The sequence below is a fragment of the Oratosquilla oratoria genome, chromosome 27, assembly GCF_046742065.1.
Source record: "Oratosquilla oratoria isolate Oo_2021 chromosome 27, ASM4674206v1, whole genome shotgun sequence".
In the NCBI taxonomy this organism is placed as follows: Eukaryota; Metazoa; Arthropoda; class Malacostraca; order Stomatopoda; family Squillidae; genus Oratosquilla; species Oratosquilla oratoria.
This window is the reverse complement of record NC_134803.1, coordinates 37,357,534-37,382,342: the sequence shown is the minus strand read 5'-3', so window position 1 is coordinate 37,382,342 and position 24,809 is coordinate 37,357,534. Positions and strand designations below refer to the sequence as shown.

Sequence of the window (24,809 nt, the reverse complement as noted above, 5' to 3'; positions counted from 1 at the left end):
ATACTTTATCCATTTTTCAATGTTTTTTTTTTTATCTGCCAATTTGCACCTTTTACTTTTCCTCTTTACATGATTATTACCCTCTCACTCTTTTCACTTGGTTCCAAAACATCTTTTTATTTATTTGTTTTTTCAAGAATTTGTCATACTCCTACCCCATTCATCTGCTCTTCTCTGTGTCTCCTTCATTTTATGTTTTGTTTATCCTCTCTTCTTGTATCTCTTGAATACTTCCCAAGCCTTGCAAGCAATCCAAATATCCTTATTTCTCTCTTCTATTATTGCCTTTACCTCTTCATCCCACCATTCACCTTTCCTTTAATTCCCTCTTATTCTTTTCATCCCACATACCATCTTTACACACTGTCACTTCCTTCTTAATACATAACCATTTTTTTTTACTCCTACCTCCCCCTTTCTACCTCACCACCTCCAATACCTCTCTCAGCCAGCTTCTCCTGGTACGCCTCCTCCTTCTCATTCACTTTGTTAACTCTCAAAACCTCTCTACCTTCCACCCTTTTCCTCCTCCACTCTATTTTCCTTCAACCAAAAAATTATCTAATAGTCTCAAATAGGCTTGAGTCTAAGTACAGGCAATTGTACTTCAGTCTAAGTCCAAGTACCTGGATATTTTTCAAGTGAAAGTACAAGTACCGTCATTTTGCAAGGTACTTTAGTCTAAGTCCAAGTACATGTCATTGTACTCAAGGACATGTACTTCATGTGATAAAAAAAAATCCTGTCACAGATTCATAAAGCATCATAACATCATAGCACTCAGTGTACCCATAACATCATAAAACTCAATGTACCCAATAGATCATCTCAAAGTTCACTAAAATCTACACAACTTTTGATTCAATACAATGTACTTGTTTGTTTTTTAATGTACTTCATATTTTTCAAGTATAAGTACATGAAAATCTGTTCTTGAGTCCATGTACATGTAATTGGCCACAACCCTGGTCCTCAAATCTCTCCCCTGAGAATATGAACCTCCAGAACTCTTCCTCTCTTTCCTTTTGAAACCACAACATAATCCATTAATGCCCTATCATCCACCCTTCTGTCCACCACTCTTTCCCATTTATACTTATGCTTGCTCCTCCTCTTAAACATAGTGTTTGCTATCATTAACATCCTTTCTTAACACATCTCCAACATCATCTCTCCACTACAATTTATCTGGTACCCCAAACTTCCCTACTCCTTCTACTGGCTTATCTCTTACTCTAGGAGCGAGATCCCCCAACACTATTACATTTACACTGATCCCAAAACTCTCCACTCATTTAAATTTAAACAAAAAGCCTCCCTTCCTTCCTTGCTCTTCTCACTACCAGGTCCATATGTGCTCACAAAAACCTACAAATCCCTTCCCAGTTTCACCTTCACCCATATTAATCTTGAAGACACTTCACACTTTCCCATCTCATCACTCACCAACAGAGCCACTCCCTCCCTCTCACACACACCCATCCTTCCCAACTCTCCCCACCATACTCCCACACTCAAAATCATCCTTCCCTTAAAACTTAGGTTCACTTAATTCTAATACATACATCTTCCTTTTCACAAACATACTACTAATCTATTCTCTTCTACTCTCATCTGTGCTACAACCACACACATTTAATGACATATTTTAGGGTTCTGGTTGGAAGTCTTCTTTTCTAGGATGAATATACAAACAGCAGGATCCTCAGTGGGTCCATCACTCGCTATCACTTTGTTGCCTTTCAAGACTTGCATGGGAATCAGTGTCATAATTCCTTTCTCTCCCTACCATAGGGGGCACAGGGGACACAGGATAAGGAATGGTACACTTAAAGATGTGGTAAAGGACAGTTTCAAGGGAACAGCATAAAGGAGGGTTTTTCATTGCACATGTCTCCCTTAAATCTTTCCTTTATCACCGTTGGTCAATGGCGTGGTGTGCAGGGAGCTGTGCCAGGTCTCTTGAGTACCTGGTTCGAGTCCCACTGGGATTATCTCGAAAGTCGGGCCCAACCAATGAAGTACCTCTACAACTCAATTTCTTCATTGTGATATTGTCCTCAAGGATAGAAGCACTCACTATTCCCCACAAAATACTGGTTTACCCTCACCATTTCATTATATGGCAACACTGCACCCTTACCCATTACCATATAATGAAGCAGTGGTACACCAAGTGGTTGTTAAACAGTCTTCAATGAATCCATAATCTATGCTCACCACACTTCCTGCTGCTATAGCACCTCCATTGGCTGCAGCAGCAGTTGACATCATGCCTGCTGCAAGTGAACCAGCTGCAGCACCCCCTGCAGTAAATCCAATACCTGAAAGAAAAATCTCAGTATAATACAGTTCTGATTATCCGGCTATCACAGGCCTTATCCATTGCCACTAAATCAAATGTGCCACCCTTTTGGATCATACCCTTTAATAAAGCATAAAACCCATAACCCATTTAATTTTGAAATTAAATCTTGAAAATAACATAAGCATGATAACAAACTACAGCTGTATAAAATAAAGTGTTAATCTCCATCTGGGGTATTGGCTTCATGTTATTGTGGGATGCAGCATGCAGCTGATACTTTAGGGTCTATATGGGGAACCCCTATAGACAAGAGCCACACATCATTTTGTCTGTGATAGAAGAAATCTATATTCATGGAGAAATTATGATACTTTGTTACAGTGCGACTGTCCCTCCGTTATGTTGTCCCCCCCCCCACTCTTAATACTGTCCTGTGCCACTTCTCTGAATATTCATTTCCTTTTATGCTGAACCCTGTGGTAGGGGAGAGAGAACACTGCCATTGAGTCTTCCCACTTTAATCGTATAAGATGACAAAAACAGGATGGAGATAGGTCTAGGCATCCTACTTTTTGTAGCCCCAAAGGGGTCATTCCTACAAAAAGCAAAGGCATAAGAGGGTATGGGGAGAGTTTTCCAAACAGAACCCTAAGGTTTGGGTCTTTTAATAGGTGTGGATGTGGTACAGATGTGAGTAAAAGGTAAGATATAGGCAGTATGTTTGTGAAAAGAAAGATGGATGTTTTGGCATTGAGTGAAACTAAGTTGAAAGGAAGGGGTGAGTTTGAGTTAGGGAGTGTAGTTGGGAGAGTGTCAGGTGTGAAGAGAGGATGAGGGAGAGAAGGGATGGCTATACTATCAAGTAATGAGATAGGTAAGCATGTGGTGAAGTGGAAGGTTTCTTCATGGTTAATGCAGATGAAGTTGAAACTGGGGAGATGTATTTACCTAGTTGTATTTTACGGGACTAGAGCTATGCTCGTTTTGACCCGTTTATGTATCTCTCCACATCCAGTTTGCTTTTGAATTCATGTATAGTTCTGGCATTAACTTTTTCACTGTTCAATTTGTTCCAGATGTCAATCACTCTGTGTGGGAAACTGTTCTTTATCAGATCTCTTCTGTAGCTGTCTTTCTTTAGTTTCTTTGCGTGTCCTCTTGTTTCTCTTTTGTCCCATTTTAATAGATCATCTCTATCAAGAACTTCCATTCCTTTCATAGTTCTAAAAATGGTCAACAAATCACCTCTCTCCCTTCTCTGCTCTAACGTTGTCGGTTGTGATTTCTCCAATCTTTGTTCATATGTCAAATTTGATAGTGTAGGTACCATCATAGTCGCCACTCTTTGGATTCTTTCTAATTTCTTTGTGCTAGGTGCCCACATTGATACAGCATATTCTAGTTTCGGTCTTCTCAATGTAACAATTCATTTCTTAACCATCTCTTCATCCATGTAGTCGAGTGCCACCTTCATTGATCTTAACAAATTGTAAGTCTCTCCAAATATCTTGTTTACATGTTTGTCAGGTGTCAAGTCACTTGAGATGATTATTCCTAAGTCCCTCTCTGAGTTAACTTTCTTTACTTCTTTGTCTCCAATCATACATTTTCCCGAAACTCTATTTTTGCCTTTTCTGAACTCCATTATGCTACATTTCTTGATGTTGAAATTCATTTTGTATTTCTGACTCCATTCCCATACTTTATGTAGGTCATCTTGTAACGATCTGCAATCTTCTTCTGTTTTCACTCTCTTGAGCAATTTAGCATCGTCAGCAAAGAAATTCATGTAATAATTCACTCCTTTCTCCATATCATTTATGTATATGGCAAACATTAAGGAAGCCAAAACAGAGCCCTGAGGGAAACTATGAGTGAAACCATGTTGAAAAGGAAGGGTGAGTTTGAGTTAGTGTAGTTGGGAGGATCTCAGGAGTGAACCAATGAAGAGAAGACTGGATGTAAGCATAGTTGAATCACCATTAGGTGTCATCCCAAAAGAGTTGCAAAATGGAAACACTGAAATAAAATAAAAGGTTTCAAAATAATGTTTTTTCAGGGTTTATCAAAGAAAGTGGAATATTAGGTAGTAGAGGTTTAGAGTTGGAAAGAGAATCAAGGTATAAAAATATCCTAAGAAATCAGGAGATTACAGAATCAATAAATGATATTATAAATCTGAAAGCTGAATACAGGGCAATGTATAGACAGGTGAACCAGTTGAAAAGACAAAATGCTGAAACCAATAGAGAGTAATGATCATCATATCTTGTTGCACCAGAACCATGTCCATATAAGGGCAGTTTCATTTGCTTCCCTAAGGTCTTGGTCAGAGCAATGGGGACTCAATGGACATTCCCGGAGGACGTGGACCATCGTCTGTACTTCGCCACAGGGACATTGGGGGCTACTGATGTATCCCCACTTGTGTTGATTTTCTCTCATTTTGCCCACACTGGCTCTTCCTCTGTTTAAGGTAACCCAGTCCTTCCTGGTTAGGTTTGCTCCTGGGGGCAAGGTCTCGTTTGGGCATGGTATGATATAAAGAAGGAATGTGAAAACGAAAGAATGGAAAATGAAAATACAAATAAAAAATGAGGCTTTGAAAAAAGAAGTAAAAGAACAAATACAGCTGTGACTGAGAAAGTTGGAGAAACAATAAGAGACAGATCTCCAAAAAATAAAAAAATCAATGGAAAGTGGAACATGAAAACCAGAAAACAACTTTTAAAGAAATAGTACAGCAACAAGTAGAAGAGAATGCTAAAGAAACAGTAATTAAAGTAATTAAGGAGAAAGAAAATTGGATCAGACAAAGTGGACAAAAAATGTGCATAGTACTTTATGGCATTAAAGATAAACAATGTAGCTAGATACCAAAAAGAGAAAGAAATTGCAAAAGAAATTCTGAAAGAGTTGCAAGAGGAGGGACAAGTAATCGAAAAAGAAATATAAGTGTATAGAATGGGACTATACTTTAAAGAAAAAATTGACCATTAAAATTAAACTAAGGTCTCAAATGATAACAGAAGAAGTACTAACAGAAATAGCAAAGTTGGCAAAAAGTAAAAATTACAAAAATGTATTTAAAAAAAAAAAAAAAAAAAAGCGATTAGGAAAAAGACACTAAGAAATGAAGCAAATGAAAAAAAAAATGAGAGAATAACAGACTGAAAAGAATAAGATTTTTTTTTAGACTTGAGGCTGAGAAAATGGTATATATATATATATATATAAATATATATATATATATACATATATATATATATATATATATATATATATATATATTCTAATAAGAACACGGGTACGTGTGTTCACTTATGCAAAGTAGACCACTTGGAGAAAGAAACTAACGAAGCAGAGCGCTTTCGTATATTACACTTTTTGCACTGAAGATGTAATATACGAAAGCGCTTTGCTTCGTTAGTTTCTTTTTCCAAGTGGTCTACTTTGTATATATATATATATATATACACACATATATATAAATATATATATATATATACATATATATATATATATATACATATATATATACATATACATATATATATATATATATACATATACACTTAACAAGCTAATCCCTCTGAAACTACTACATTCACACTTGTCCCCCTTTCCCTTGTAAAGTGGAACTATACAGGCACTCCTCCAGTCCTCTGGCACTCTACCCTCTCTCCAGGAAACATTAAATAACCTCACCAGCCAGTCCACCATCACTGTACCTCCTTTTTTTAGACATTCTGCATGGCATCCATCCAGACCAGGTGCCTTACCTGCTTTCATCATCTTAACTGCCTTCACCTCATCCTTCCTTATTTCTCCTCCATTTTCCTCACTCATCACTCTCATTTTCTTAGCATTTCCCACTGCAGCTATCTTTCCCTCCCTATCCTCTTTCACATTTAGCAACTCCCTAAAATATTCTGCCCATCTTCCTCTCACTGCCTTCTCTTCCATTATCATCTCTCCATCTGCACCTTTTACCTTTTCTTCTCTACTTGATTCGCCTCCTCTTCCTCTCTTAATTTCTTTCCAAAACATCTTTTTATTACTTTCAAAATTTTCTGTCATACTCTTACCCCATTTCAAATCTGCTCTTTTCTTTGCCTCCTTTACCTTGTGCTTTACTTCTCTTTTCTTTTCTTTGTACCTCTCACATGACTCCCTCGTCCTATTTTATAACCAATCTGTGAAAGCTTGCTTCTTCTCTTCTACAACCTTCTTTGTTTCCATATCCAACCATTCACTACCCTTCGTTCTAGTTCCTCCTGTCCTTATTGTTCCACACACCACCTTTGCACACTTTGACTCCCTCATTGAACCATCCCCATTCCTCCTCCACTCCTACCTCTACTCTATCCTTCACTCCCTCCCACTCCTCCCTCAGCTTCTTCTTGTACTCCTTCTCCCTTTCCTTTTCATTTAAAGAGTTCACTGTAAGCACCTCCCTATCTTTTGTCCTTTTCCTCTTTCTCAATCTATCCTCCACTCTCAACTTACCTTCCACCAAAAAATGATCTGATATTCCCCCACCCTCTCCCCTTAGCACATGTACATCCTTAACTCTTCCTATTATACGCCTATCTACCACTACATAGTCTATTAACGCTCTATCTACCACCCTTCCATCCACCACCCCCTCCCATGTGTGCTTATGCTTGACTTTCTTCCGAAACACTGTATTTGCTATCATCAATTCTCTTTCTAGACACATTTCCACCATCAACTCTCCACTACAATTCTTTCCTGGGACTCCATATTTCCCAACCACTCTGTCAATTGGTTCATTTCCTACCCTAGCATTGAGGTCTCCCAGTACTATTACATTGAAATTTCTCCCTAATCCCTCTATGCACTAATTTAAATCTATCCAAAAAGCCTCCCTTTCTTCTACAATCTTCTCACTGCCAGGCCCATATGCACTTACAAAAACCCACATCTCCTTTCCCAGTTTCACCTTCATCCACATTATCCTTGAGGAAACCTCCTTCCACTCCACTACATGTTTACCTATCTCTTCACTTACTAGTATAGCCACTCCTTCCCTCCCTCTCCCTCTCTTCACTCATGATAACCTCCCACTTACACTCCTAAACTTACACTCGCCCTTCCCTTTCAACTTAGTTTCACTCAAAGCCAACACATCCATCTTTCTTCTCACAAACATATTACCTATCTCTTTCCTTTTACTCTCATCTGTACCACACCCATGCACATTAAAAGACTTACTCCAACAGTGGTTTTCATGTGATATATATATATATATACATATATATATATGTATATATATGCGTATGTATATGTATGTGTGTATATATATATATATATATATATATATTTTTAGAAGCTCCGCCGTGGGATACGAACCCTGACCCGTGCGTCGTATCCCACGGCGGAGCTTCTAAAAATGTTCAATCTGTCATAAGAAACATACACACACATATATATATATATATATATATATATATATATATATATATATATATATATATATATATATATATATATGAAACGTTAGGGCAATAAACTCTATTCCCAACACTTCTTCATTTGCCCTTCCCCACCCATTTCTCTCATTAGTCTGAAATATCTTATATATATATATATATATATATACTGTATATATATATATATATATATATATATATATATATATATATATATATATATATGTATATACACAATACCTTTACTCATATTCATCCAATCAACCATAACCTACAAAACAAGGTTTAAAGGTCACCTTTCATTTCATGTCAGTAATACAACCAGGCAACATAGAAAAGAGCCTACTCACCTGCCAAGGCGATGGGAGCTGCTACAACCAACCCAACTCCACCAGCAGCTGCACCTAAAGCAATTTTTCCCATGCTCCACCTGTTTGGGACAAGTAAACAAAGTTATGATGATGTACTCTTGATGAAAATATTGTTTTGTAGTTCTGCGAGAGCTAAGAGCCCTGTGGTATCTTAATTTCTTAATCTGTTATGACACAAAAGATAAAATTTTAAGATTACTTGTAATCTGTAAAAAAAAAAAAAAAAAAAATCAAATATGGGATAAAAATGTCCTGGAACTATCTCAATACTCTATGACAGCAATTATACATACACATACCAAGAGATTGATTTATGAAATTTTTGGCTTGAAGGCCAAGCACCAGAGCCGGTAGGCCATTCAGAGAGAGAGGCGATTTGTTGACCATCTTTAGAATTATGAAAGGAATGGAATTTCTTGACAGAGATGACCTATTAAAATGGGACAAAAGAGAAACAAGAGGACACGCAAAGAAACTCAAGAAAGTTTCAGAAGAGACCTGAAAAAGAACAGTTTCCCACACAGGGTGATTGACGTCTGGAACAAATTGAACAGTGAAACAGTTAATGCCAGAAATATACACGAATTCAAAAGCAAACTAGATGTAGAGATACAAAAACGGGTCAACACGAGCATAGCTCCAGTCCCGTAAAATACAACTAGGTAAATACACCAAGAGACCTCTTCCCCATATAAATAGGATGGCTAATTCATTTCATGAAACAAATGAAAAAGTCCATGAAAGAACTAACACAGAACCCCTCAACATCAGACTCCACTGTATGGCAAATTGGATTTGGGACAATTTACTTGAAAACCCCACTACCCCATACCATCTAAAAGGAAATAAATGACAAGAAAGAACACAGCCCCATGCATGGTGGCCAGTATCTACCAAGAGCCCAAACACTACAACCACAACCAGTATGCATTGAAGACTAATATCTAAGTAAACTACATTGGAACTAAACAAGAAAAGAGGCTAGCTAGCTAGCTTAGCTACTCCCAATGAATATACAAGAGGTGTCATCCTCCTCCTTCCATTACACACTGTCCTTCCTTTCCAACTATATGACCATCAGGCCATAGCTCTCTTCCTGATTTACTAAACTCTTACATAAATACAAAATTATTTCTGTATCGCTGTGCTTTGAGTCGTTACTCCAACTCTCATGGGCGGGAAGTTGGGGGTGTGTGTGAGTGTAAGGTCATAGCATTACCCATAGATCGGTCATACGAGCTCGGAGCTCTCTTCCGGGAGGGAAATAGCTGTCGATCATGAGTCCAACACGTGATCCAAAGACCAAGGTGAATCACATAACAATGGCTTTTTCCCTCTTACAAGGGAGGTAGCCAATGTCAAAGGCATAAAAACCACTCCCACTCATTTCATCCCCATATACTCCACTCCATTCCATTCACCACCCCTCCCTCCCTCTTCTCTTGGCACCTCATGCATGACAAACCATCCCTGCATCTCATCCAGTGCCCTGGGTCAGAAGCAATGCAGCAAGACACAGCACATCCACAGCAAGGGTGCTTTATTTAATTGGCAACACCCCCTCTCTGTCCCCTCATGCAGAAAATGAGAAGACAGTTTGATTTATGAAATTTTTGGCTTGAAGGCCAAGCGCTAGAGCCAGTAGGCCATTCAGCGCATATCTCATACAAATAAATAAATAAATCAAATCAAACAATAAAAGCAATAAGCACTCACAAAAACACATCAAAACAAGATACACGAGCAATCATACATACAATTTTAAATTTCATAAAACAAATTGATGTTTTTTAAAAACTAAAACATTCTCCACATGAGCACCCTCCCCTAAAACTTCAAAAGATAAATTCATTAAAAAGTTTACCCTGCACTTATTGGATGATGATGATTTATGAAATTTTTGGCTTGAAGGCCAAGTGCCGGAGCCGGTAGGCCATTCAGTGCATATTTATCATATACAAATAAATAAATCAATCAAATAAAACAGTAAAAGCAATATACAGGGCCTCGAAGGTGAGTTAGAGATTTTGTCAACCCAGTCATTTGTCCTCTTTGGTTTTGTCCAATTTAGAATGGGGCTGGCATAGTCACTCTGCATGTGCACTGGATAAAGAGAAAGGAAGTTGCAAACATGCATTCCTCAGTCAGTGAGCTTTCGGCCATCGTGGTATACATCCCCAATTGACTGGGTTCAGACATGTAGCTTGTGAGGCACCAAGCTACCAGAACCTTCCTTAACAAGTATTAGAGAAAGATTGTGAGAAAAGGAGAGCAGGGTAGCAAATATGAAGGATAGGGATAGGGGAATTCACAAAGGCAAAGGGTGTGGGATCCCCTATCTATTCACTACCCCAAAAACCTCATCCCAAAACAACTGTCATAGGGTGATTGATTTGATTTATGGAGTTTTTGGCTCGATGGCCAAGCGCCGGAGCCGGTAGGCCATTCAGCGCATATTTATCTTTTAGTTTAAAAAAGAAAATAAAAATAAAATTCAAGTAATACAATTAAAACAATAGACATTCACGAACACACTTCAACAACACACACTCACAAGCATTCACACACAATTTTAAATTTCATAAAATAAATTTATGTCTTTTAAAAACTTTAAAACATTCTTCACACAAGCTTCCTCCCCTAAAATTTCTTTAAAAGATAAATCTGTTAAGAAATTTGCCCTGCGCTTATTAGAGAATGCAGGGCACTGAACTAAAATGTGTCTTATTGTCAAAACTACTTGGCAAGTGGGACATTGGGGGGCCAGCCTTTCTGCCCCACTTGCCATTAAAAATTTATGTGTAATGTAGGAATGGCCAACTCTCAGTCTTGTCAAGACAATGCTTGACCTTCTGTCCAAAGGAGGACACTTCCAAGGGTTCACTAAGGGATGAATTTCTTTTAATTTATAACTGCCGTCCAGCCTTGTCCATTGCTCTTGCCACTTCTTCATTGTATAACAATGGATCACTTGTTTCAAGTCCGTATGTGGGACTTTTCGGTCTGCTATATGGGTGAGCCTAGTGGCGGCTTTGGCTGCAGCATCGGCCTTTTCATTTCCAGTGACACCCACATGGGACGGCACCCAGCAAAAGTTTACTTTTATCTTCTTTCTGTTGTTTATGAGAATCAGCCATTCTTGTATTTCTTGCACTAAAAAATTATGAGGCAACAAATTATTTACAGAGAATAGAACGCTCATGGAATCCGTAAAAATAACAACGTTCCTACCACACGGAACAGAATTAAAAATAAACTTCAGGGCGTTGCTGACTGCCAGCAGTTCAGCAGTAAAAACAGAGCTAAAATCAGGCAACTTTCTCTTTAAAACTGTGCTATCAGTTACAACAGCACAACCAACACCGTCTTGGGATTTTGATCCATCTGTATAAATAAAAATGGCATCAGCATGTACTGATAAATGTTCTAAAAATTCATTTTTTAGCTGTACAGCAGTTCTGTTTTTCTTCTTTTTAAGAGGACATATTTCAGTGGGGCATCGGTTCCAAGGAGGGAATTTGGGAGGCGTGATCTCAGCAATTGTGTTAGGAACAAGTCCTACCTTCTCTGTCCCAACTTCACATCTCACTTCTAAAGATTTCGGAAGAGTACTTTTCCTTGGAGCTCTGTCTCCCGGCTGTTTTACAAATTTGAAGTTAGGATTCTGTTTGGATGTCAAGACTCGAGATATATATCTAAGGCTTAATTCCTCCCTGCGAATATACAGGGGAGGAATTCCTGCGTCCGCATACAAGCTATCCACTGGAGATGTTCTATAGGCTCCCGAACAGATCCGTAAAGCCATATTGTGGACTATATCAAGCTTCTTTAGTGAACTTTTACATGCCGATCCATAAATTTGACATCTGTAATCCATTTTGCTAAGGCACAATGTTTGGTAAAGCCTTATCAAAGTTACAAGATCTGCTCCCCAGTTGAAACGAGACACTACTTTTAGTATATTAAGTCGCTGTTTGACAGTATATACAACCTCGTTTATGTGATTTGTGAATGTCAACCTTATATCCAATACCAGACCAAAGTATTTTACTTCATCTTCATATGGTAATATGACACCCTCTAAGAATAGTGTTGGTATTTCTTCCTTGCGTCTTAGTCTGGAAAACCTTATGGCTTTGGTTTTTTCAGCAGAGAATCTGAAGCCCCTGCAATTAGCCCATGTTGTTGCTAAGTTAATAACCTCTTGAATCTTTTGGCCCGTTTCTAATGTTGTCGATTTGCTGCACACAATAGCGAAGTCATCAGCATAAGCCAATCCGTGAACTCCTGTGGGAACTTGTTCTAATAAACTATTAATGGCTATGCTGAACAGTGTAGGACTCAGAACACTTCCTTGGGGAATCCCTTCCTCTTGAAGATATGCACAAGAGAAAGAAGAGCCCACTCGGACTTTTAGATAATGGTCAGATAAGAAGTCCTTTAAACAATTGAACATATTACCCCCAATACCCCACTCTGCAACTTGCTTCAGAGTGCCTCCCCGCCAGGTAGTATCGTAGGCATTTTTCAAGTAAAAAAACACACCAATGCTAGAGTTCTCAATTGCGAAGGCATTCTGAATCTCACGAGTGATAAAAAGTAAGGGGTCCAGAGTGCACTTATTTCTTCTAAATCCAAACTGTCTGTTAGATAGGAGATTTTTAGATTCCAAAAACCAAACTAAACGCGTATTAACCATTCTTTCATAGATCTTACAAATGCAGCTTGTGAGAGCAATAGGTCTGTAACTTTGTGGGTCATGAGGGTCTTTTCTTGCCTTTAAGATTCCTATGATGATTGAAGTCTTCCAAGATTTAGGAGAAGATCCAGAAGACCAAAATTTGTTCAGCACATTTAAAAGGAATTTCTTCGACGATATGGATAAGTGACCAACCATGGAATAAAGAATGTCATCCTCTCCAGGAGAGGTTGGGGAGGATAGAGATAAAGCATGATCCATTTCATCCAAGGTGAAGAGAAGATTATATGCCTCCGAGTTCGTATTGGTAGGAGGAATAATCGTGGTCTTGGCTCTATTTCTTCTGAAATCATCTGAATAATGTAGTGGGCTTGAAATATCAGCATAATGTCTTCCAAAAGCCTCTACTACTTCTCTTGTATCTGATATAAAACAGTCATTTATCTTCAGAATGGGTAAGGGAGATGGAGTAAACTTTCCTTGTAATTTTCGAATCCTATTCCATACTAAGGTAGGGGAAGAGTCATATTTCAATTCGCTAATATATTTAATGAAGGATTCCCTCCTTGCTTTCTTGAAGATTTTCTTCTGCTTTGCTCGAGCTCTTCTGTACGTTATCTTATTGACTAAACAAGGGTATCTCCAATATCTCTTATAGCAAGTTCTTGTAATCTTTCTGCTTATAGCACATTCATCGCTCCACCAGGGGACTACTGGGCGTTGAGGTTTACCAGCTGTCCTAGGAATGGAAGAGAAAGCACCAGAGAGTATCATGTCTACCAGGTAGTCATATGCATCACAGTTACTACCAAAATCACTAGTCTTATAATATAATTAATCTCTGTGGATCTCCTAAATAATTCCCAATTAGCTTCTCCTGTCTTCCATTTAGGTAAGCAACAGGAGGGAGTGTTCTTTAAATATTTGATATGGATCGGCCAGTGGTCGCTACCATGTAATTCTTCATCTATTGACCAACTGTAGTCTAATCTTAAGGATGATGAACAAATAGTTAGGTCTATAGCAGAACTTGAGTTGTGAAAGACATCAAACCTAGTTTTGGAAGTCATTCATCAAAATGACATCGTTACTATCAATAAATTCTTCAATTATATTGCCCCAGGTGTCACACCTTGATTCACCCCATAGAGGATGCTTGGCGTTAAAGTCACCCATTAGAATAAAAGGCTCAGGGAGCTGGTCAACCAAAGATTGTAGGTCATTTAACTCAAACTGACGGGGGTGCTTATATATGTCTACGAGTCAATCTTCCAGTTCAGGTTCCAAATATAAAGAACATAAAGTGATCCATTTAGTGGTAAAGATTTGTACTGCACAAGCCTGCAACACCGAATGTAGCTGGACACTTCTGTGGTTTACACATTTCTTAACAATGATACCAGTACCTCCATGGGCACGGCCCCCAATCATAGGAGGAGATCTGTAAAATTTATAATTAAGTCCAACATTAGGGGATAAATTGCCAAGCATAGTTTCTTGCAGACAAAAAACAGACACATCATGTTCTTTAAAGAGAATCCCAACCTGCTCTCGATGAGAATTAAAACCTTGCATATTCCATTGAATTATGGACATTATACTGTTTTCTTTTTCTTTTTGGGGTCTACTGGTCTGGTAAGAGAAGTCTGGGAGAGAGGGTTTACAAGGTGGGTTCTTTTCTAATTTCTTTGCTTTCGCGGGTGGCATCCTCCTCTCTGACGATGGTCCGACCGACGTGTATACGGCTCACATACATGACGAGTAATATAACCCCAGTCATATAACCCACTCCTTAACACACTGACCACCACAGGCATTAATCGCTGAGTCAAACATCACGAGGCTCAGTGGAAATCGCTGAGTCAATCCTTTGGCTTCGCAACAACACCTCGACCACCAAACACATGAACGAACACACGCGATCAACCTAGTAGCCACCCAGTACTGACATACGATATTACGTATACTAACGATCCTCCCCTGGATATATAATTAACATGTATGATAGTAGATAGCAATAAGTAATCAATGCAGTTGCCCCACCCTTGTGGGACAACAAAATAAATAAAACAATAAGAGAAGTTCACGATTCAGAGCAACTCTAGATTTTTCGTCTACTCATCACTTCCGGGCATGAAAACCAGCTCACACACTCGAAGAGAGGTCGGTTCTAAGTGACGTGCCCTAGTGATAAGACTGTGTAATAGTGTGTAAACTAAGTTTGTTTTGGATACGACAATAAAGAACAAAAACTTAGAGGCGTTTGTGCAGTGAACCCTTTTCGTGATGATGTGACGACCCCGTTACATTTTGTGTCTACAAGTAACGTTGGATGGAAATGATGTAACGATACCGTTACACCCGTCCCGTTACAGACGATGTAGAGTCCGGGTTATTAGTTTCTTTCTTAGATTGTTTATCGTGATTTGGGGAAGAGGATGGAGATGAGGGTGGACTGTGGAGTCTTTTACTGTGCACAGCTTCAGACTCCATAGCTTCGCTTCTGTGTGCCTCGACTGAGTGAGGCACAACAGTCCGTGATCCATTTATTGGGGAGCCCCTCGAGTTTGGAAGTTTGACTGATTGAGAGGGGGCTTTATTAGAGGAACCCTGTGGGGTCCCAGCAATGAGAACTTTAGGTGCCCCTTTAGATGGGGCAGGAGGCATTCCCTCAACTGGGGATGGGAGAACCTCCGCAGAGTAGGGTTGACGAGTACTACAATTTCCAACTTGTGGGGAAGACCGATTTGGTCTAGTAGTGACTCTTTCATGCCGAGGCTTGGGTTCAGCATTTCCTTGATCCTCATTGTTTCTGTGCACCTCTACCGAGTGAGGCACACTAGTCAGCAATCCCTCTACTGGGGAGTCCCCCAAGTCTGGAAGAGAGATTGCCTGAGAGGAGGCTTCATTAGAAGAAGCCTGTGAGGTTTCTACAATAGAAACCTTAGGTGCCCCTCCAGATGGGGCAGGGGACACCCCTTCAACAAGGGGTGAGGAAACCTCTGCACAGGAGGCTTCAGAAGTACTAGAAATTCCTACTTGAGATGAAGAAAGACCATTAGGTTTCATAGTTACACTTTTACACTGAGGCTTGGGTTCAGTGTTAACAGAACCATTCATATTGGCATTTTTATTTCTATTGCCTTCTACTGTTGGCTGATCCACTTTACTATTTGTTTTAACATCACTGTATCTTTTGGAATTACTTAATAGTCTTTTAGCATATCCTACGCTTATATGTTCTGCATGAGCTTTTAGTAGTATTTCCTGTTCCTTCTTATAAATTACACAGTTCTTATTTCTGGCATCATGCTCTTCTTTACAATTTATACAAACTGTTGGGCGGGAACAATCCCCATGTTCAGGCTGAGCACATATCAAACACATTTTGTCCCTTGCACATCTGCGGGAAGGATGGCCAAAACCATAGCAGTTAAAGCACTGAAGGGGACGGGGCTTAAACTGCTTCACATAAACAATTTCTTTTTCTATCTCTACATAATGAGGTAGATCTTCACCACAAAAACTTAGGATAATCATAGAAGAACAAGGGATTTTAGCAACCTTCCAAACATTAGTTGGGCACATTTCTGAAATCTCTTCTTCATCAAAGTCATACAGATCTCTATTAAAAATTACCCCTTTGGCATAACTAAAGGTGTAGTGGGGTTTAACTTCCTTAATCTCTGATTTCTGTTTCAAGTTGAGCACCATGGCAGCTTGTTCATAAGATTTTACATGAATTAAGAAGGAATTTCTTCCAAATCGTGATACCTGGGAGTTATTCAAATTACCACAGCCAAGGTGACTCTTCAAGAATCTTCTAAACTCGAACAAGTTGGCACGTTCATTTGCAAGAGTGATAATGAGCCACTTAGCTGGGTTGGGAGGTCTCTGCACACTTTCCTTCCTTTCCTCTACAGGCTTTTCTGGATAAAAGATATCCAAGTTAGGTGGCACTCTATCAACAAGTTGGGCTGAAGATTCATTCTCATTACAATTATTATAATCCAAGCAGGCAGCAGCTGCATCCTGATTAGAAAGAAATGAGATCCACACTAGCCAAGCTTTAAAGTTGTCAGTTAGTTTAACTGATCTCTTTAATTTGTCCAAATTTACGGAACTTTTCATATAAGTCTGTATAATTCTTATCAAGAGAGACATATTGTAAATGCAAGATTCTATGACTATTAGGGGCAGCATTTGATTGATTGATTTTACCGAAGTCCTTTTTCAAGCCGGAGTCGTCAACTGGGGTTTTTATTTTTGTTGAGTCAATATTGTCAACATTTGGATTGGCAATATTAGGAGAGGGATCGGGGGGTTTAGGAGGAGGATCAGGTAGTGGTGGAGGTTTAGAACATTCTGTTTCAACAGCCGCCATCATCGTGTATATTTATGAGGCCACACCATATATTGAGAAAGAAAAATCAGTGCATAGAAGGAAGATACTGCAGTTGCCCGTTGCCACGCACAATAAAAGAAAAGTCTCTGCAGAGTCGGGAGGTTCCAGAAACGACTATTTACACATGCAGGGCCTCGGAGGTGAGTTTGAGACTTTGTCAACCCAGGGATTGTCCTCTTTTGTTTTGTCCCATTTAGGATGGGTCCGGCGTAGTCACTCTGCATGTGTACTGGATAGGGAGAAAGGAAGTCAGCAGCCTAGTACCTACCTCACAAACATGCATTCCCCAGTCGGTGGGCTTTCGGCCCTCGCAGGGAATAGTGACCTCGCGGTATACATCCCCACTTGACTGGGTTCAGACATGTAGCTTGGAAGGCACCAAGATACCAGAACCTTCCTTAACAAGTATTAGAGAAAGATGGTGAAAAAGGAGAGTAGGGTAGCAAATATGAAGGATAGGGATAGGGGAATTCACAAAGGAAAAGGGTGAGGGACCCCCTATCTATTCACTACCCCAAAAACCTCATCCTAAAACAACTGTCATAGGATGAGGACGACAAATCCTACAAATATTCCAGTTCATAATCAGTGCCAAGCTAGGGTCGTCAACAAAAAGAGTTTTTGGCTCAGTTTTTGTCTGGTAGCTCGGGGCTGACCTCTCCAGTATGGTTGCACCTGGCTGGCACAGCTCAGCCCGTCCTTACTACACGGAAGCCCCCCCACTACATCAAAGTACTGGGCCTCGGGGGGGCTGTCATAGGGTTAGGGCAGCAAATCCTATGAGTATTCCGGTCCATAGTCAAAAACAAGCCAAGATCATCAACAAAAGTTCATTGCCCCAGATTTTGCCTGGCAACTTAGGGCTGACCTCTCCAGTATGGTTGTACCTGGCTGGCACAGCTCAGCCCATCCTTGCTACACATAATCACCCCCCCCCCCACTTCAAAGTACTGGGCCCCAGGGGGGATACAGAGCCTTGGGGGAATCCAATTATCATATCTTCCCAATTTGAGTTCTTGTCTCTAAGTACCACACTCATTTTTCTTCCATTCAAGAAATCTTTCATTCATTCCAATAACTACTTGTATTCCACCTATTATTTCAATCTTTCTTTGTAGCTTTTTGTGTGGTACTTTGTCAAATGCCTTTTGTAAGTCCAAGATAGCACAATCTGCCCATCTGTCTCTTTCTTTTATTATTTCTATTAATCTTGAGTAAAAGCGTATTAAGTTTGTTGTACATGATCCTCCACTTCTAAAACCAAATTGTTTAGGATTTAGTATTTTGTTCTATTCTAAGTGTTTTATCCATTTATTTTTAATAACTTTTTCGCATATTTTTGCTACTGTATTTACCTAGTTATATCATACAGGAAGGGAGCTCTGCTCGTGGTGATCCGTCCTTGTATCTTTCAGCATCAAGTTTGTTCTTAAATTCTTGAATATTGTTTGCACACACTGTTTCCTTATCAAATTTATTCCAGGTATCCACCACTCTGTGTGGGAAGCTATTCTTTTTCAGATCTCTTTTATAATTATCCTTCGAGTTTCTTTTCAAGTCCTCTTGTTTTTCTGTTGTCCCATTTTAATAAATCATCTCTATATATAATTTCCATTCCTTTCATGATTCTATAGTCAATGGATCTCCTCTTTCTCTTCTTTGTTCCAGAGCTGGTAGTTCCACTCTGGATAGTCTTTGTTTGTATGTCAATTTGGAGAGTGTTGGTGCCATCTTTGTCGTTTCTCTTTGTATTATAATTTCTTTATATTCTTTTTAGTGCTTGGTGTCCATAGTGTTCCAGCATACTCCAATTTTGGTCTCATCAGCGTAACTAACATTTTCTTAATCATTTCCTCATCCAAGAAGTCAAATGCCACTTACATTGACCTTAGTAGGTTGAAGGTTTGTCCTACTATTTTACTGATATGTTTGTCTGGTGACATGTCTTTGCTTATTATTACTCTTAGCTCTCTTTCCAAGCTCACTTTTTTGACTTTTTCACCAACTTTATAGTTTCTTGATATTCTATTTTTGCTTTTTCCAAACTCCATTATACTACACTTCTTGATGTTAAAGCTCATTTCCCACTTTTGACTCCACTTCCAGATTTTATCTAGGTCTATCTGTAATGATTCACAATCTTCCTCTGTACTTTTAGTATTTTTGCATCATCTGCGAAGAAGTTCATATAACATTCCACACCTTCATCCACATCATTTATATATGGCAAACATGATTGGGGCCAATACTGAACCTTGCGGTGTGTATTTACCTAGTTGTATTTTACGGGACGAGAGCTATGCACGTAGTGACCCATTTGCGTATCTCTCTGCATCCAGTTTGTTCACAGAATCTTGTAAAGTTGTGTGTGTGTGTGTGTATTTACCTAGTTGTATTTTACGGGACAAGGGCTATACTCGTAGTGACCTGTTTTTATATCTCTCCTCATCCAGTTTGTTCTTAAAATCTTGTACAGTTTTGGCACTCATTGTTTCCCCATTTAGTTTATTCCAGACATCAATCACTCTATGTTGGAAAATATTCTTTTTCAAATCTCTTCTATAACTGTCCTTCTTTAGCTTCTTCTCATGTCCTCATTTCTCTTCTGTTCCATTTTAATAAGTCATCTCTATCAAGAACTTCCATCCCTTTCATAATTCTGTAGTTAGCAAATCACTTCTTTCTCTTCTCTGTTCCAACATTGATAGGCGTAATTTATCCAATCTTTGTTCATATGTCAAATCTGAGAGTGTAGGTGCCATTTTTGTCACTGCTCCTTGATATTTTTTTTTTTTTCTTTCTTTTTTTGTACTAGGTGCCCATAGTGTTGCAGCATACTCTTATGAATGTAATTAAAATTTTCTTTACCATTTCTTCATCCATGTAGTCAAAGGCCACTTTCATTGCTCTTAATAAGTTAAAAGTCTCTCCAACAAGTTTGTTGACATGTTTATCAGATGTCAAGTCACTTGAGATAATTACTACTAGATTGCTTTCTGAGTCAAAGGGACCTGGGAGTGATTATCTCATGTGACTTCACCTGATAAGCATGTCAATAAACTAGTTGGAGAGACTTTTAACTTATCAACCTCTTCACTCAGGGGCACATCGCACGTCTGGCAGCATTAGCTGCCCGACGTGCGATGTTGCATCATAATAATCGCATTATAAAAAATAAAGTTAGTGCTCAATTGTTCGTTCTCTTTCACCCATGTATCTTGATAACCATAGAAAACTGATGAAGACAGTTTAGAGAGAATGAAAATTACGTAGGTATGACTACAATAAATATAATCAAGATGGCGACGTTGGCATCATCGAATACCCACTTGCTCCTCATGCCGCCTACATAGGTGTCACCGTATGGAAGTGGTTACGATTAATGAAAGTGGTCTTTGACTACATGGATGAAGAAATGGTAAAGAAAATAGTGGTTGCACTGATAAAGCCTAAATTGGAGTACAGGTAAACGTCGACTTACGATGGCATTAGGTTTCGATAGAGCCATCGTAAGACGATCTCATCGTAAGTCGATCCCCACTCTGTTCCGTGGTCACTGTACCTAGCCTACCTGTATATTAACCACCAGAGATACTGAATATAGCCTATTGAACATGTACAGTAGTTTATTTAATTATTTTTATCCTTTTTACCATATTCAAACACTATAGTATGTATTTTCAGTACGGTACTTAAATCTCGCGGGCAGCAGCCAATGCCAGCCGTACGACGTGACGTAATAATACTCGCATCATAAAATATAGTCACCGCTTATATCGATCGTTCTCTCTTTCACCCGCGAATTTTGAAAACCACAGAGAATGAATCATTTGAGAGAATGTAAAAACACAGGGGCGACTACAATAAATATAATCAAGACGCCGATATCGCGAATCCACTTGCTCCTCATGACGCCTACGTGTGCGGCACCGTATGGAAGGGGTTAAATTATCATATCGTCGTCGTCATCGTAAAGTCGAACAATCGTAAGTCGCGGCCATCGTAAGTCGACGTTTACCTGTATACTGTACTGCGACACTATGGGCACCTAGTACAAAAAAAAAAAAATTAATAAATAAATAAATAAATAAATAAATTAGAATTCAAGGAGCAGTAACAAAAATGGCACCTACACTCTCAAATTTGACATACAAAGATTGGAATTTGGAAAGAGCAAAAATAGAATATCAGGTCAACATAAAATTAGTACCAAGGAAGTCAAAACAGTTGACTTAGAAAGGGATCTGGGAGTGATTGACTCGACTTTTTTTTACTTCCTTGGTACCAAATTTATATTGAATCGATATTCTATTTTTGCTTTTTCCAAATTCCATTATACAGCATTTCTTAATGTTAAAGTGTGTGTGTATATTTACCTAGTTGTATTTTACGGGAAGGGGAGCTATGCTCGTGGTGTCCTGTCTCCATATCTTGTTTTATCTAAACTATTTTTAAATTCGTGTATCCTTTCCGCACACACCACATTCTCATCTAACCTGTTCCAAATGTCAATTATCCTGTGGGGAAAGCTGTTCTTTTTCAGGTCTCTTCTATAATTGTCTTTCTTGATTTTCTTTCTGTGTCCTCTTGTATCTCTACTATCCCATTTTATTAGATCCTCTCTATCAATAATTTCCATGCCTTTCATGATTCTATAAATAGTTATCAAGTCTCCTCTCTCTCTCTTCTTTGCTCTAATGTCTGTAGCTCAAGTTTTGCCAGCCTCTCCCCATATGATAGTTCTGAGAGCTTTGGTGCCAATTTTGTAATTGCTCTTTGTATTCTTTCAAGTTTTGTTACACCTTTTTTTTGTACTTGGTGACCACGTCGTCGCTGCATACTCCAATTTTGGTCTTATCAAAGTGACTAGTATTTTCTTCACCATTTCTTCGTCCTGATATGTAAATGCCGCTTTGTTTGATCTTATTAAATTACAAGTTTATCCAAAAATTTTGTATATATGTTTCTCAGGGGACATATTATTCATAATAATGACTCCTAGGTCCTTCTCTTTTTCCACTTTTTATATTTCTTCCTCTCCCAATGTATATGATCCCACTATTCTTTTTTTGCTTCTTCCAAATTCCATTACACTACACTTCTTAATGTTGAATTCCATCTCCCACTTCCTACTCCATTCCCATACTTTATTGAGATCACTTTGCAGTGATTCACAATCTTCTTCAGTGTTCACTTTTTTCAACATTTTTGCATCGTCTGCAAAGAAGCTCATAAATCTAAATTCCTTCATCCATATCATTAATATATATAGCAAACATTATTGGGGCAAGTATTGTTCCTTGTGGAACTCCACTAATCACCTCATCCCAATTGGAATGTTTGTCTCTTATCATCACTCTCATTTTCCTTTCATGCAAGAAGTCTTCCACCCACCTAAGTAGTTTGCCCTGTATTCCTCCTACAGTTTCTAATTTCTTTAGCAATTTATTTTGTGACACCTTATCAAAAGCTTTTTTCAGGTCTAGAAATACACAATCAGCCCATCCATCTCTTTCCTGTATTATATCTATTAGTCTTGAATAGATACACATCAAGTTTGTGACACATTGTCTTCCTTGTCTAAATCCAAACTGCCTCGGATTTAGTACATGTTTTTTTTCTTTCAAATACTTTACCCATCTAATTTTGATCATTCTTTCACAAATTTTTGCTACTGTACTTGTAAGAGAGACCGGTCTACAGTTTGTAGGGTCATCTTTGTTTCCCCTCTTATATATTGGTATATTTGCTCTTTTACAATCTTCTGGAACTTTTCCTTCTTTCAATGACTATGTATTTTGCCTGTTAGTTTGTCCCTGCATTCTCTCAAAATCCAGTTTGCCATTTCATCTGGGCCATATGATTTTCTGACATCAAGATTACTCAAATGACTCATTATTTCATTCTTAGCACCTCCTGGATGATGGGTCATCCCTGCACCTTGTCCACTGCCCTGGGTCAGAAGCAGTGTTGCAAGACACAGCACATCCACAACAAGGCCGCTTCATTAAATCAGCGACCCCCCTCTCTGTCCCCCCATGCATAGAAGGAGAAGACGGGGACAAATCCCTTCAGGCTGCGTCAAATTTTGCTCACACATACTATCTCACCCTCCATCGCCCCACCCATTTCACCTCATGCATCACAACATCATCCATATACAACTGTTCTCCATTCACCTCTGTCTTCTGTCCTCTCCCGTCCTTCCTCAACAGACATTCCCCTCTTCCCCAAAGCCCCCTTCACCCCATCCATCCACCTCATCCTAGGACATCCCCTCATGTTCACTCCCTCCACATCTGCCTTCCATACCTCTTTTACTAGTCTTTCTTCACTCATTCTTTCCATGTGTCCAAACCATCCTAATACTCTTTCATTGACCCTATCTCCCAACTCCCTTTCCACCCCTGTTCTCCTCCTCACCTCCTCATTTCTCACTCTATCTAGCCTAGTAACCCCCATCATACTTCTCAGACACCTCATCTCAAACACATTCAAACTCCTTCTCTCTTCCTCTCTTATGTTCCATGTTTCTGCCCCATACAGTGCTGTTGGTACAAGCACTCCTTCATACAGTCTCCTCTTAGCATCCATTCCCAAGTGAAGTGAGGGCGAGGGAGGGAATGGGTGGCTATACTAGTAAGTGAAGAGATAGGTAAACGTGTAGTGGAGTGGAAGTAGGTTTCCTCATGGATAATGTGGATGAAGGTGAAACTGGGAAAGGAGATGTGGGTTTTTGTAAGTGCATATGGGCCTGGCAGTGAAAAGAGTGTAGAAGAAAGGGAGGCTTTTTAGATAGATTTAAATGAGTGCATAGAGGATTTAGGGAGAAATGTCAATGTACTAGTACTGGGAGACTTTAATGCTAGGGTAGGAAATGGTCAAATTGATGGAGTGGTTGGGAAATGTGGAGTTCCTGGAAAGAATCGAAGTGGAGAGTTGATGGTGGAAAAAATTCTCATTTTATCAAAATTTGTTTTTCCATACATATCTTCTTCCCTTTCTATATTGTTCATTTTTCCCATGTATTTTTCTTCATTTAGTTCCAGTTCTAATGATATGTGGTCACTTTTACTCAGTGGTGTCTTATATTCAATCTTGTCCAATATTTCACATTCTAATGTAATTATTAGGTCTAGCCTCGATGGCTCTTTCTCATTCTATACCCAGTATTCTCTTGTATACATTGTGTCACTGTATGTTCTATAATCATATCAAGTAGTACATTTCCCCATAGGTCATCTCCACCCTTCACTCTCATTTCTTCCCAGGAGATTTCTATACAATTAAAGTCACCCACTATAATTATTCTTCCTCCATCTTCCATTTTATCTTATTTAGTGTTATCCTTGTGTCCTCTAACATACTCTTGTGTTCTCTCTCTTCCCACAAAGCCATTTTAGGAGGCATATAATTTACCACAAACTTCCTGCTCTTCTTGTCTCTGTCCTCTATTTCCATCATGATCATTTCCACTATTCTTTCCATATGCAACATTCCTCACATTTATATCCTTCTTAGGAACATAACTCCACTACCTTGTTTTACTTCTCTGTTTCTAATCCAATAA

The 24,809-nt window shown here is 39.0% G+C and overlaps 1 protein-coding gene across 6 annotated transcripts in view; it reads right to left on the bottom strand.

Annotated features, from left to right (window-relative positions):
* Positions 1–24,809, bottom strand: part of LOC143039957 (uncharacterized) — a 56,452-nt gene that overhangs the window by 7,791 nt on the left and 23,852 nt on the right. For all 6 annotated transcript variants that reach the window (XM_076210432.1, XM_076210433.1, XM_076210434.1 and 3 more), the window contains 2 exons: positions 8,115–8,194; positions 2,221–2,324 (listed from right to left, as the gene is read on the bottom strand). In XM_076210432.1, the coding sequence (XP_076066547.1) occupies positions 2,221–2,324; positions 8,115–8,194 (184 nt within the window). The remainder of the gene's footprint in view (positions 1–2,220; positions 2,325–8,114; positions 8,195–24,809) is intronic.